The sequence below is a fragment of the Triticum aestivum genome, chromosome 4A, assembly GCF_018294505.1.
Source record: "Triticum aestivum cultivar Chinese Spring chromosome 4A, IWGSC CS RefSeq v2.1, whole genome shotgun sequence".
NCBI classification, from domain to species: Eukaryota; Viridiplantae; Streptophyta; class Magnoliopsida; order Poales; family Poaceae; genus Triticum; species Triticum aestivum.
Genome location: NC_057803.1, coordinates 693060601 through 693075090, shown reverse-complemented (window position 1 = coordinate 693075090; position 14490 = coordinate 693060601). Strand labels below are relative to the sequence as shown.

General features: G+C 38.8%; 1 protein-coding gene across 2 annotated transcripts; it reads left to right on the top strand.

Annotated features, from left to right (window-relative positions):
- Positions 1-8992: 8992 nt before the first annotated feature.
- On the top strand, positions 8993-13568 carry LOC123088187 (uncharacterized). 2 transcript variants are annotated; one of them, XM_044510380.1, is made up of 7 exons: positions 8993-9222; positions 9316-9390; positions 9476-9630; positions 12561-12681; positions 12783-12902; positions 12983-13053; positions 13119-13568. In XM_044510380.1, exons 1-7 carry the CDS (start codon positions 9004-9006, stop codon positions 13348-13350), a joined length of 993 nt encoding a protein of 330 aa, XP_044366315.1. In that variant the 5' UTR covers positions 8993-9003; the 3' UTR covers positions 13351-13568. The 2 variants fall into 2 exon arrangements, with proteins under 2 accessions (XP_044366315.1, XP_044366314.1); XM_044510379.1 differs by having other exon boundaries at positions 9301-9390.
- Positions 13569-14490: the final 922 nt, after the last annotated feature.

Genomic DNA, 14490 nt, shown 5'->3' with positions numbered 1-14490 from the left:
AGGTATGGAAACTCAGGTCCCAATACCTCCTCGTTATCATCCCTTGGTCTAAAAGGATCCTTGTTCATATCAAGGGATCTGATGACCATAGGTGTTTTGGATGGATATGATTTATCCATGTTGAATTTTTCCAAAATTTTCTGAATGTAAGCGGGTTGATAAACGAGTATTCCTGAGGGACAATGCTCAAGTTGTATACCTAAGCAGAATTTTGTTCTTCCCAAATCATTCATCTCAAACTCCGCCATTAAATGATTGTGTGCTACCGTTATATCTGATGCGTTGCCAATGATGTTGAGATCATCAACATATATTGAGATGATGCAAAATCCCTTTGAGGAATTCTTTATAAATACGCATGGGCAATCATTGTTATTCGAGTATCTTTACTGATAAGGAACTCACTGAGTCGGTTATACCACATTTTACCCGACTGCTTCAAGCCATAGAGAGACTTTTGTAGTTTTACACAATACATGTTGCGATTTATATTTGGATTCGGAATTTTAAGTCCATCAGGAACTTTCATATAAATTTCCGCATCGACTGACCCATATAGATAAGCGGTCACTACATCCATTAACTGCATTGGTAGATTCATTTGTACTACCAAAGATATTAAGTATCGAAATGTAATTCCATTCATTACAGGAGAATATGTATCGTCGTAGTCGATACCGGGTCTCTGCGTGAACCCTTGAGCTACTAGTCTCGCTTTATATCTCACAACCTCATTGTTTTCGTTCCTTTTTCGAACAAAAACCCATTTTGCTCCCACAGGAAAAACTTTATGAGGAGTAGGTATTATTTTAGAAAATACCTCTATTTTGTTAAGCGAGTGTAATTCTGCCTCAATTGCTTCCTTCCATTTAGGCCAATCCGAGCGCTTGAGGCACTCTTTCATAGATTTTGGCTCTGGATCCTGTTGAAGGGTTTCGGCAATTTTCGAGGAGAAATCTGTGTCGACAATTGTAGTTCTTCTATTGTATGTTTCTCCTGAATCAATATAATTTATGGATATGTCATTAATTTCTTCAGGCTCCGTATGATTTCCCATAGAAACGGAGGCTGATTGTTTCTATATCCCAACATTATAATTTGTGTGCACATTTATGTTGGGTTCTTGATGATGAACATCAATTTGGTGTCCGTCAACTTGAGGTTGATTTGCATTTACTGTTATAGATTTTGATTTTGTTTGTTTCCGCGGGGGCTTTAGAGAAGCCTTTTCCCCTGTGACCAGATTTCTCCCCCTTTTATTTGTAATTGGGAGTTGAGTAGTTTTATTTGTTACCTCTACTCGTTCTGGTGCATTAACTTCGGGGGATATAAGATTTAGTGACACCTTTGTGATCAGTAAATGCGTCTGGCAGGTTATTTGCAAAGTGTTGCAAATCTATAATTTTCTGAACTTCAGATTCAGATTCTTTAGTACGTGGATCTAAGGACTGAATGCCTGTTACATTCCAATCTATTTCCTGGCATTCGTTGTGGTTTGTTTCTCCCCCTAATGTCGGGAAATGGTCCTCATCAAAAATTGAGTCAGCGTACCGGGCTGTGAACAGGTCCCCTGTTAGAGGTTCTAAATATTTTATAATTGACGGAGAATTATATCCCACATATATTCCTAATTTTCTATGGGGTCCCATAGAGGTACGCTGCGGTGGTGATATCAGTACGTATACAACGCAACCGAATTTTCGCAGATGGGAAATACTTGGCTGATTGCCACGTACTATTTGAAATGGGGAAGTTTCATGATATGCAGTTGGTCTGACTTGCATCAGATCTGCGGCGTGTAAAACCGCATGTCCCCAACAAGAGGTTGGTAAATTGCAATTCTGTAATAGTGGTCTAGCAATTAATTTTACTCTTTTGATTAAAGATTCAGCCATTCCATTTTGAGTATGAACATAGGGTACTGAATGTTCTAGATGGATTCCTAAAGCCATACAATAATCATTAAATGCACGTGAACTAAATTCAGCAACATTATCCATTCTTATTATTTTTATCCTGTGTTCAGGATGATTTGCTCTCAATTTGATACTTTGAGCAATTAATTTGGCAAAGGCATAGTTATGTGTGGATAATAGACACGCATGTGACCATCTAGTAGATGCATCGATGAGTACCATGAAGTACCTAAATGGTCCGGATAGAGGTTGTATTGGACCACATATATCTCCTTGAATTCTTTCAAGAAAATTAAGTGACTCATTTTTAACTTTAATATAAGATGGATTAATAATTAATTTCCCGGTAGCACAGGCGGTGCATACAAAATCTGATGATTTGGGAAATCTTTTAATTGGTAAATTATGACCAGCAGAATTACTTATTATTTTTCTCATCATACCTATTCCAGGATGACCAAGGCGATCATGCCAAGTCTTGAATTTATCAAGATTTTGAAAAATTATTTTGTACGCAACATAAGGTACGGGTTTTATGTATGTAAAGTATAATCCGGATGAAAATGAAGGAAATTTTTCAGGAGTTTGTTCCTCATATCCGTTGCTTTTTGTTAAAAGCAAATATTCTTTGTTATCCACCTCTATTGTTTTTAGATGGAAATTGTTAGATCGGATATCTTTGAAATTTATATGGGTACATGTAGATTCAGGATATAAGAGTGCATTCTGAATTACGATAGTAGTACCCATAGGGAGTGTGAATGTGGCTCTTCCTGAACCAATAATTGCTTTGTTACTTCCTGTTATGGTCATAACATTTTCCATTCTCTTAGTAAGAGTTTGGAAATATTTTGCTTCCCTTAGAATTGTGTTAGTGGTAGCACTATCAACTAAACATATCTCTTCTTCCATCGGATTGTTCCCGTTAAAATGCTTTCTTTCTCTCCTGTAGCCTATTCTCTGGTTCGAGCAGTGCTGATGACGTGAAGAGGAATAGAAAGATTCAAGTGAATAGATTGATTTCATTGATAGTGACTGTAGGTACTTATATGTTCTGAGCAGTTGTGATTACATGCCGGTTACAAGGTTCGCGTCGTTTCCGAAAGACGTGGCGACGGTTCGCTAGAAACAGCGTCTGGCTAACGCAGTATCTTAACTGTCATGCGGAATATTTGAAGGAATAATTGGCTGCCTAATTAGCCTAAACTAATACTAATTTATTCCTAACACTGCCGCTACTGGATGCATGCATCCACGGGGACACAGATTAGTTGTTACGTGGTACAGGGTGCAAAAACTAGTAGGGCAGTTTGGAGGCCAGCGGTGGGGCACATCAAGGCGGGAGCGGTCATTTTGATGATAGTATCATAGCTAGTATCATGTATATCAACTAGGCAATTTTGATGAGGTGTCATAGCATTAAAAGAAAAAGGGAGGATGGAATATCATATCATGATACCGTATCATAATAAATGTTATGCTACTTTGTGTCATGCATGACAATAAATAGAGTACTCCCTCCGTCTAGGTGTGTAAGTCATCTTACGAAAACCAAATAATCTCAAAACACTTAGGCGTGATGCATTAACTTCTACCTCGTTTCTTGTTTCTTCACATATCAACCAATAAGAGACGAGGGGTGTGCATGCTTTTAATGACTTGAGACTACCAAACACGACATGCAGTGGGTAGTTTATTGCATGCAATGCTATTAATTTGCAAATAAACATTAAGGTCTCTCGTTTTCCCCTCCTCCTTGGTCACGGTGCACATCCTAAAATGACTTACTCATCTAGACGGAGGGAGTACTACATGGTACTATTATATGATACTATGCATTAAGGAGGTAGTATCATACACTAGTATCATATGCATGATACTAGTATATGATACTTCCCATTACAACCAGCCTTAACGGATCGACACAGCTCGCGCGCGATTACCTCGGCCGTACAGTCATGAGCCATGCATGACAGTCTGATTAATTAGTTTGGCACATGCATCATCATGCACATTACTACTCCCTTCTTTTCAGTTTATAGAGCTTATTTCAAACTTTTTAGGTCTACGTTTGATAAGTCTCAGTTTGATTGTTCTCCATCACATGATCAGATTACAATGTGCATTAAAAAAGAAACAGAGCTGCTATACACTCGGCGAAATTACAACCGTTGCATGCACGATCACATGTGGTAGCGCCAGCAGCGCATGTACATGCAGGAGGCAATTGTTTTTTTCTGTTTGCTGATGCATGCACAGTGTATCATTCACAAATCGCAGTCTGTTTCGTGTCTAAGGCCATTTTTTCATTAAGAGAAAATTGACCAATGCTTACACTTTATGCATGCATCCATTGCAATTAATGCATTGTTAAATACAACTTTTTTGAGGAAAACGAGCACATAAATTGAGTGCTTTTGTAAACGCCAAAAACTATTTCACTACTCATCATCTACCTTAATTGGTAAGATTTCCGAATTAAGTCATATAAACTGAAAATGAGGTAGTACTAGCTCGGATGCGTGCATGTACCTGCAGGAAAAAATGGTTCTGGGAGAAGTCACAAGCCATGATACCAAATCGCTGCAGTACGTACTTAACGGAGAGGGAAGTGGATCCTCTAATATTAAGGAGGAAAGTCACCTAAGCTACAGTGCAATCTAGTGCAAAACAAAGAAGGAAAGTTAGGGGCACTATAGCAAATATTGAATTTAGCTACTGTAGCAGGTTATGTGCGTGGTTACTGTTCATGTAAATAAATTTAAAATTACTTTTATTACATCATAATTTTGTTTGTATGTAATTTTTGTAAATATATACATTAGATTTGTAATTTACAAATTTAATAAAGTCATTTTAGCCTTAATCATATGGATGCGAAGGAGGGAAGTAAGGGAATTATAGCTTAGGTGACTTCTCTTCTTCATATTAGAGGATCCACTTCCAACGGAGAGGGACCGGCCGCTCGGGGGTAAGCGCGTCCACCAGGTTTACTACTCTCTCCGTTTAGTTGACAAATGCTCCGCTACTGTAACAATCACCGTACTAGTTGATAAATGCTCCGCTAAAAGGTTAAAGAACACGCGACTTAATTACTCTGCTACTGTAACAATCACCGTACTACCTCCGTCTAGGTGAATAAGTCATTCACGTAGTTCTAGGTCATCGATTTGAGCAATTAAATATGTGTTATATGTTATGGAAAGTACATCACTAGATTTCTACAAGGATGTAGTTTCTAAATATATATTTTTTGTCACATATAATACATATTTAGATAGTTAAATCGTCAACCTAGAACTACGCGAATGACTTATTCACCGAGACAGAGATAGTACCTGTTGTTTTAGGGGAACCACGCAGTAATTGTTTTTGGTTCATGGTGGAGCTCGGTCGATCGGATACCCAATTGCCATTGGCCCATTGTCAACCCGGGCGTACGTGGGCGTGCGCGATCGATCGGGTTGGCAAAGGCGACGAGAGACCGAGACCACCGGGGAAGGTAGGGAGACACAGGAGTCGCGCGCGAATTGACGCGCCACAACCACCTCCAAGCAAGCCTCCACTCTCCAACCAAACAGCGTCGTCGTCGTCGTCGTCCGTCCTTTCGTTTTTGGTTGCCGTGTGGCCAGGTAGCCCATTTGGGACACCTGATGGAGAAAAGGGCAGGAGTACAGAACACATCAGGAATTCACCCTTTTTGATGTCAAAATGCAGGAACCACATTCTACATAATTTTTTTATTATATATGAAACACATGGATTGCATCAAATTTTTTTATTTTACATGTCACACACGTAAAAGAAAAATGTATACAAATAAATATGCAATTTGTGTGAAAATGTTTTATCATGAATTTATCAAGCATCTAAAAATGTAAATCAAGCATCTCAAAATTTGTTTCAAGAATTTTTAAAATGCTAAATGTGAATAGGAAACATTTATTATCATGTACACGAATAATATATACAAACAAATACAATATGGAGTACATGAAAAAAATGTTGATCATGTGTTGAAAAATGTCAAAAGTGTATAAAGAATTATTCTAGGTGTATACAACAATTGGACAAAATACATTAAATAAAAGAAGAGATCATGTCTATAAAATATTCCTGATTATACGAATATTTACTGCCATTAAAAATATATTCACCATGTATTTGAAAAATGTCGTCTATGTATTCAAAAAAGTGTTTAAAACATGTGTTTAAGGAAAAAATATGCATCGTGTATCTACATGTTCCACGTGTGTCAACAAAGTACTTCACGTGTACACTAAAAATGCACATCGTGTACTAGATAAATAGAAATGTATTGAACAAAAGAGTAACTGATGAAAATTGCCAAGGAAATAAAGAAAATCAAAGAAAGCCGAAATAAAAAAATAAAACAAAAAACCAAAACATAAAACGGTTGAAAACCAATGCAAAAGAACAAAAATAGTTAAAACCCAAAAATAAAAATACTAAAAAAATCGAGAAAAATAGAAGACAAAAATACAGCAAAATCGAGAAATAAATGAAAAGATAAAAAATCCAATGAAAACCAAGAAACCGAAGAAAACTAATGAACAAAAGTAAAGAAAACCAAAAATATAATACAGAAACCAAAGGAAAAAAATTGAAGAAACCACTGTAGAAGATAAATAACAGTAAAAACTGAGAAAGAAGCAAAGTAATATGATAAAAATAAAGAAAGAAAGAAATAAAACCAATGAAAAAAGATTATAAGAAAGAAAAAAACAGTGAAACCAACAAAACCAAAATAAAAACAAAGATGAGAGAAGGGAAAAAAACTGTGAGCACCCGAAAAGAAACAAATAAAAACAGAAAAAACAAAGAAAAGAAGAGAAAACGAATCAAGAAACTAAACAAAACCGAGAAGAAAAGTGGGTCGGCCCGGTGTGTGGGAAAACCATGCTGCAGCGTACGCCGCTCTTGCTATAAGCGAGATACAGTTCTCGCGTCGTTTGGGCATCCAGGAAATTACCCTGGCTGCAAAATTGAGCAAGATTCTCGCTTACAGCGCGCTCTTATAGTGAGATTAGCTCTCGTCTCGCCTGAACATTTTTTGTGGTCGTACACTAATAGGCTGACCAATTGCAATTTTTTCGTCCGTGCTCGCTCGCTTGGTGGTTGACAACATTCGATGCATGTTTCTTCAATTTTTTTTCCTTTTTCTTTTCTGTCTTTTTGTTTCTTTATCGGTTTCCTTAGGCTGACCCATTTCCAATTGCTTTCCAAAGTTATCCATCATTTTGCTTCGTTTTCAACTGTTTTGTGTCAGTTTTTGTTTTCTTTTTTCATTTTGGTTTTAATGAGTTTCTTGATTTTTCTTTGGTTTCTTACTCGGTTTTTGTGGTTTGCACTCTTTTGCATTTATTTTTCTTTGGTTTGCACAATTTAGTTTCTTCGCTTTTGTATCTTTGTCGGTTTTCGTCCGGGTTTTCCTACGACATGTCACTTTTTCTAATATATAATGCACATTCTTGGTGTACACGTGAAACATTGTTTTGGTACATGTTGAACATTGTCTAAGTAGGTGATATATAGTTTTCTTAAATAAATGCTTTGAACACTTTTTAGAATACATGATCAACATTTTACAAATGTGCAACAAATATTTTCTAGTGGTAATAAATGTTTTAGCACAAAATGTGCATTTTTTTAAACAGTAGTTACATTTTTATATACAAGTTTATTTTTTAAACATAGAATTTGAATTTGAAATATACTCCCTCCGTCCTATAAAATAAAACCTTTTTTGGCACTGTTATAAGTAGTCTCAAAAAATTATGTGACGGAGGGAGTATATTTTTTTATGTCTACTTTTATTCAACGTATGCTGTACATTTTTCCTACACATCAAAAACATTTTCTTATACTTGTTTAACATTTATTAAATACATTATCAACATTATTTTAGACAACTTGTGTATGTTTCGTACAATTGTTTCATATACATGAGAAACATTTCTTCATTACACATTTTATGTTTTCCAAATGCTTGATTAATATTTTTCAAATACTTCATTAAAAAAATTAAATGGTTGATTACCATTTTTCTCTATATTAACTACTTTTTCATAGACATTGTATAATTTTCATATACATGAGAACCATTTTTTTCTATGCACATTTGTCATTTTCCAAATATTTTATCAGATTTTTTTAAAAAAATATGTAAAGTTTTTTCGTAATATATAGATTTAGAATATTTGGAAGACAAAGCAAAAGTAAAAGAAGAAAGCAAAAAAGGAAACGAAGAAAAAACCAAAAGAAAAACAAATAAACACTCAAGGACTGCGGTTCTGTTGGTCCAGGCCATTCTCGGTGTTGCTTGAGGCGAGCCTCTTGTGGGTTGTGGACCGGCCTAGTATTTGTAGCATGTCTTTTTCTTCTTTGTTTGTTCCACACATTTTCTTCTCTTTATTTTAATTTTACTTCTTCAATTTTTCTTTTATTTTCTTTGGTTCTTTCTTCATTTCTCTGCAACACATGTCTGCATTTTTATACATATTACAAAATTTCTGTATACAACAGGAACATTTTGTTCCACTCATTTAACATTTGCAAATACATGATTAATATTTTAAAAAATATATATGTTTTCATGTGTGTCTACTTTTTTCATGCATATTGTACATTGGTTTTGTATATATCTAGTACATCTCATATGAAATATGTTTGAACTAAACTTTGAATAATGTTTTGTATGATACAATATACTTTTTTGGACTATGCAAACATGTTTTTATACTGGATAATATTTTTGAAACATATGTCACAGAAATTTCGTTTCAGATGCTTTAACATCTTATAAATTTAACGTATATATTATTTTAAGTACAAGAAATTTTTTCTTACATCAGATAACCTTTTCAGAAGATGTCACTTACATATTTTTGCAACCTATGAATATTTATTAAAAGTAGAGCGAGCATTTTTGTATACACGGCATTTGCATTTTTTAAATACACAATGAACATATTCTAGCTCCCCGCAAAGTTGCCCATAAAGGTAAATGCTTATGGGTAGGCCCATTGAAGGGTCCTTTTAGTATCCAAGGCCTGAACCCCTAGGAATGGGCCAGCTGAAGGGGCAGCAGCTTCGCGCCGTCGCGGGAAAAAGAGAATCCAGCGGCGGCGGCGAGGCGTGGGTCAGGTCGACGGGGATGAGCTCGTCGACGACGTCCGGCCAGGGGCAGGGCGAGGGCGACGAGGCGCCGGACCTGGTGTGCGTGGTGGACTGCGTCCATGGCATGGTCGATGCCCTCTCCTGCGTCCGCTGGAACAAGCATCAGGTCAGCAGCAGCCCCCCTCTCCTCTCATCTCCTCCGCACGCTGGCCGCATACGCTCCATCTAAGGTCTCGTCGCGCAGGGCGCGGTGGTGGAGCTGTCGGAGCACGGCATCGTGGTCACCGTGGAGGAGAGCGGCTGCCTCCAGGCCAAGGTCTACCTCAAGACCGAGGTTCGTGCTGCGCGCCCGCCAGGTGTTTGCGTTTATTCCTCCCCGATCCCGGCCGTTGAATTTCAGCGGGGATTGACCGTTGCAGCTGTTTGCGGAGTACGACTACGGGGCGGAGGGGCGTCCACGGTTCGGCCTCAGCCTGGGGCTCCTCGTCGACTGCCTCAACATGTTTACCGTCCCCGGGTTCGCCTCCCCTGTCGAGATCCGGTACCCTGGCCCCGACATGCAGCTTCTCCTCAGGCATGCATCTTCTCTGCCTACTAGGTTCTCTTTGTTCGTCTTTGCTTCGTAATGCTGTCAATTGACATCATAACCCATTAGACATTTGCATAATCGTGGCGGATAAGTTGCATTTGTGAATTGCAATCTTTATATAGTTGATCTAGTGAATCACTAGGTGTTTGGATACTGTGACTGTGGTGGATAAAGTATAAATAGCCATTTGTTCGTCTTTATATTAAAGCTTGATGAGATCAATAAATCGTGCTCCTAAAGCTCACTTTACTACATTCCCACCCTTACCAAAAGCAAATAAACGTTCAAGCTTCGTGTTCAGCTCAAAATTTAAGTTCATTCTGGAGATGGATGTAACTTAGTAATGTGAAACAAATAAAAAGGTCAAATGCCAGGCGGTTCTCGTCGGACTTTTTTGTGTTAAGTACTTAAGTGTATACATTGATTCAGTGCTGTACTGTTACATTAGCTTGTCACGTTCAGTCATTCCGTGACTTAGTCCTAGCCTGTACTAGCCCACGATGCACGATTCAATACACGTCTTGTTCTGTAACTGCTACAAGCAGAGCTATATATATCCCTCTGCTGAACTTCAATGAAAGCAAGTCAATCATTTTGCTCCTACGACTCTCCGGTGTCTCTGTTTTCCTAACATCACAGCTACCACTCATAAGCTTGCACCTACGACTATGGATATAGGTGTTTGGACTTGGACTCAGGCCGTGTAATTATTTGCCACCATGTTGTCTTCGATGAGACGTCCTTTCCTTTCTCCTCTTGCCACGCCACTACAACGCTTCCGCAACCACCCTCCATTACTCCTAGTACATCCTCATCACGACCAACATATATCTCCTCACCTACACCTTATCTACACCACACAACCTTACTACACCTATTTCTTCACCTCAAAATCCACCTACACCTATTTCTTCACCATCTCTTCCCTTATCAGCTTCAGCATCTGAATCTACGTCCTCTCCTTCTACAACATCCTCCACTAGTTATTATTCTTAACCCTCCTCTCCCAACACACCACCTCTTCCTGCCAATGCCATTACTGTTACCATCCCGTCTAATCCTCATCGCTTGACCACTCGAGCCAAGCATGGTTTTGGCATCCCTGTATGTCGGCTTAATCTTCTACTCCCTCCGTTTACAAATATAAAATGTTCTAACTTTTTTTGAATCGGAGGCCCTATCTTGTAAAGAATGGTTTTTCGTGCTATAGACCACGTTGAGAAAGACCAACCAACAACACAAATAAAGACCGTTCCATTTGGGTACCTATATAGACACGTTTTAGTGTGTTTGTTCACTCATTTCACTTCGTATGTAGTCTATATTGAAATATCCAAAACATCTTATATTTGTGAACGGAGGGAGTAGCTACTACAGATGCTATTTCTCCTCTACCCAAAAGTCACCACTCAGCCCTCCATGATCAAAAGTGGAAAGACGCGATGTATTCTGAATATGACACTCTTCTTCAAAACGAAACATGGGAGCTTGTTCCTAGGCCCTCCTCTGCTAATTTAGATTTTGGGAAATGGATTTTTAGGCACAAATATCATGCAGATGGGTCGCTTGCATGCTATAAAGGCAGATGGGTATGTAGAGGTTATTCTCTGCAGACAGGTATAGACTAGAGGAAACCATCTCTTCTGTAGTTAAACCAAGCACTGCTCAAATTGTTTTATCCATTGCACTATCGTCCTCATAGCCTATTCACCAACTTGATGTTAAAAATGCCTTTTTTTGCATGGATACTTACAAGAAACAGTAAGCTGTCAACAGCCTCAAGGTTTTGAAAACCCTTTTTTTCCTCATCATGTTTGTCTCCTTAAAAAAATCTCTATATGGTCTAGAACAAGCTCCTAGAGCTTGGTTCCATCAGTTTTCTACCTTTATCCAGCGAATTGGTTTCTCTGCTTCTAAATCTGATAGCTCTCTGTTGATTTATCATTCAGCTACTCAAACTGCTTACCTTCTTTTATACGTTGATGATGTTGTTCTCACTGCATTTCTCAACATCGTCATTGATTCCCTCAATTCTGAATTCTCCATGACTGACCTAGGTCCTCCTCACCATTTCCTTGGTATTTCTGTTAGCAGATCCACTTCTGGTCTCTTTCTCTCTCAACGTCACTACATTTCTGAACTCATCGACAAAGCTGGAATGGCAACTTTTTATACTGCTCGCACTCCAGTTGACACCGGTTCTAAGCTTGATTCTAGTCGCTCCCCTGTTTCTGACCCAACCTTTTAACGCAGCCTTGCAGGTGCCCTGCAATATGCAACTCTAACTAATTTCATATTCTGTTCAGCAGGCCTGCCTGTTTATGCATGATCCTCGCGAACCTCACCTCAACCTTATCAAACGAATAATTCGATACCTTAAAGGATCTCTTAACCTTGGTCTGCATCTCACCACTTCCACTCCTACCTCTCTGACAGCATGCTCAGATGCCGACTGGGCTGGATGCTCTGAAACTAGGTGCTCTACTTCTGAGTTTTGTGTATTCTTAGGTGATAATTTGATTCCATAGTCTTCAAAGAGGCAGCACACTGTTTCCTGTTCATCGGCTGAAGCAGAATACTGAGCTATTGCTCACGTAGTTTCTGAGATTGTCTGGCTCCAGCAACTCCTGCAGTTTTTCAGGAATTTCCCTCCAGTCTCAGTATCTCTGGCGGCTGATACTGCAGGGGCCTGTTAATTGTATACATTGATTCAGTGCTGCACTGTTACATTAGCTTGTCATGTTCAGTTATTCCGTGACTTAGTCCTAGCCTGTACTAGCCCATGATTCACGATTCAGTACACGTCTGTTTCTGTAACTGCTACAAGCAGAGCTATATGTATCCCTCTTCTGAACTTCAACGAAAGCAAGTCAATCATTTTGCTCATGCTTTTCATTCTGGTAACACAAGTGCAGGTCAGTGGGGTCTCCAGATGCATGTATACATGCAGAAATCAGAACCAGAATTCCTGATACTGTCACCTGGGATTACCATTTTGAGCATGCAGGGAATACTCCAGTCACTTTTACTGTTAAGGTACCTGCAATACTTCCTCCATTCTTTTCTCGTTGCATTCGTCACTACGAGTTCTAACGTTTAATGCCTCAGAACTAATCTTTTACCTATTACAATGCCAGTCTGCCATCCTGAAAGAATCAATTGATGACCTTGAGTGGCCAGGCTCCAGCATTCAGATTCATTTTCATCCAGACCCCCCTTCAGTAATATTTAAAGGCGAAGGGCATGGTGACTTGGAGGTGTGTCATGAATTGCTTTCTGTCATTCAGATAGCTTCCGTTGGTGTCCATATCTAAATACTACTTAATCCATTTGGCAGATAGAATTCTCCTACTATGCAAATACCGATCTTCTAATTGCATTCCAGTGTGACCAAGAACTGTCCTACAGGTAAAACTCTTGCGCCTAAAATCTACAGCATGCTTCTTTGTGCTGACCATACAGTTCTCTGCAAGGTATAAGTACAAGTTTCTTCGTGCCACTACCTCAAATGTTCCAAGTAGCGTCTTGAAGGAGAATCGTGGGAGTAAAGTAACGATTGGGAGGGGAGGGATGCTCAAAATCCAGCACCTGGTTTCAGTTGCAAGGCTAGGTACGCAATCCTACCATAACTTTGCTGGAGGGGCTCAACAGCCAAGCCGGATTGCTTTTATCGAGTTCTTTGTGAAGCCGGAGGAGGATGATTGAAGTACAAATGATCCCTAGCATGTATTGTATATAGGTTACTTTGTTGGGCCTGTGTCATGTATGAGGTCTAGCTTTTTCTTCAGTAGTTGTGAAACTGAAGGTGATGGCATTCTTTTTCTGTCTACTTACTTATATAGTAAACTACTAGTCTCAGCTCTGTGGATCTTTCTTTTATGCTGATTAGTTAAATTATATGGAAATGAAAAAAGTCCATGCCATCGTCCTTCTTCCTTCCAAATCAGCTTCATTTGAATTGTTACCATTTGAACTTTTTGCAAAGTGGCAAGGACATTCAAAGCAATAATTAGAAAAGTAATAGTTGAAAGGTGGAGTACAAAAACTGTTGACACGAACTGAAATTGAGCCCCAAATATGTGGATCATTTCTAGACAAAGACTATGAATATTATTTCATGAAATCATTTGATTTATGAATGGACTATGTGGGCATTAAGGGCTGGTGGTCCAACTTTTGGAGCAAATGGTCTTGTTACACCGCAACTACATCGTATGTTGCCCGAAAATAATCCAGTGTTCGTACCACAAGCTAGTTGAGCTCATTATGTCTTTGTCTCGTCGTAGCCTCGCACTGCTGTCAACAGGCCCCCAATTAATCTAGCTTAGTGCTGCAAATAACTAGGCCACTATTGAGTGGCCCATTGTTCAATTGCTAGCCATTCCCTAGTGAGGCATGTGTACGGTCCGTTTTCGCTCCCTTTGCTGCTGTTGCTCCTGTTTGTTCTGTACCCTGTACATAATGTGCTTGCTGAAGTTGATAAACTTGCACATCACACCAACTGCTTACCACGACAAACACTTAAATAGACAAAACATGTGGATTGGCTATACATTAACTGTGAGAGGAATGCCAGCTAAGAGAAGTTCTTTCTATCTGCAACGGTGAGGGCAGAAGAGATATACTTGTTCCATTCATTTATCACCAACGAATCTTCAACAAGTAAAAAGTACAGTCAGTCAAGATCTTAACTTAGTAGCAAAGAAGAAGTGGGGTCGCCGAGAAATAAAAATGAATCGATGGCAAAAGCATGCAAGCCCTGGTTCTGCTTTACCCTTGTCAGAGTGAATCTCCATTGTTTTAGCAAAGCTATTCTCTTGATGGAAGGTAAAGAAATCTTCTGTT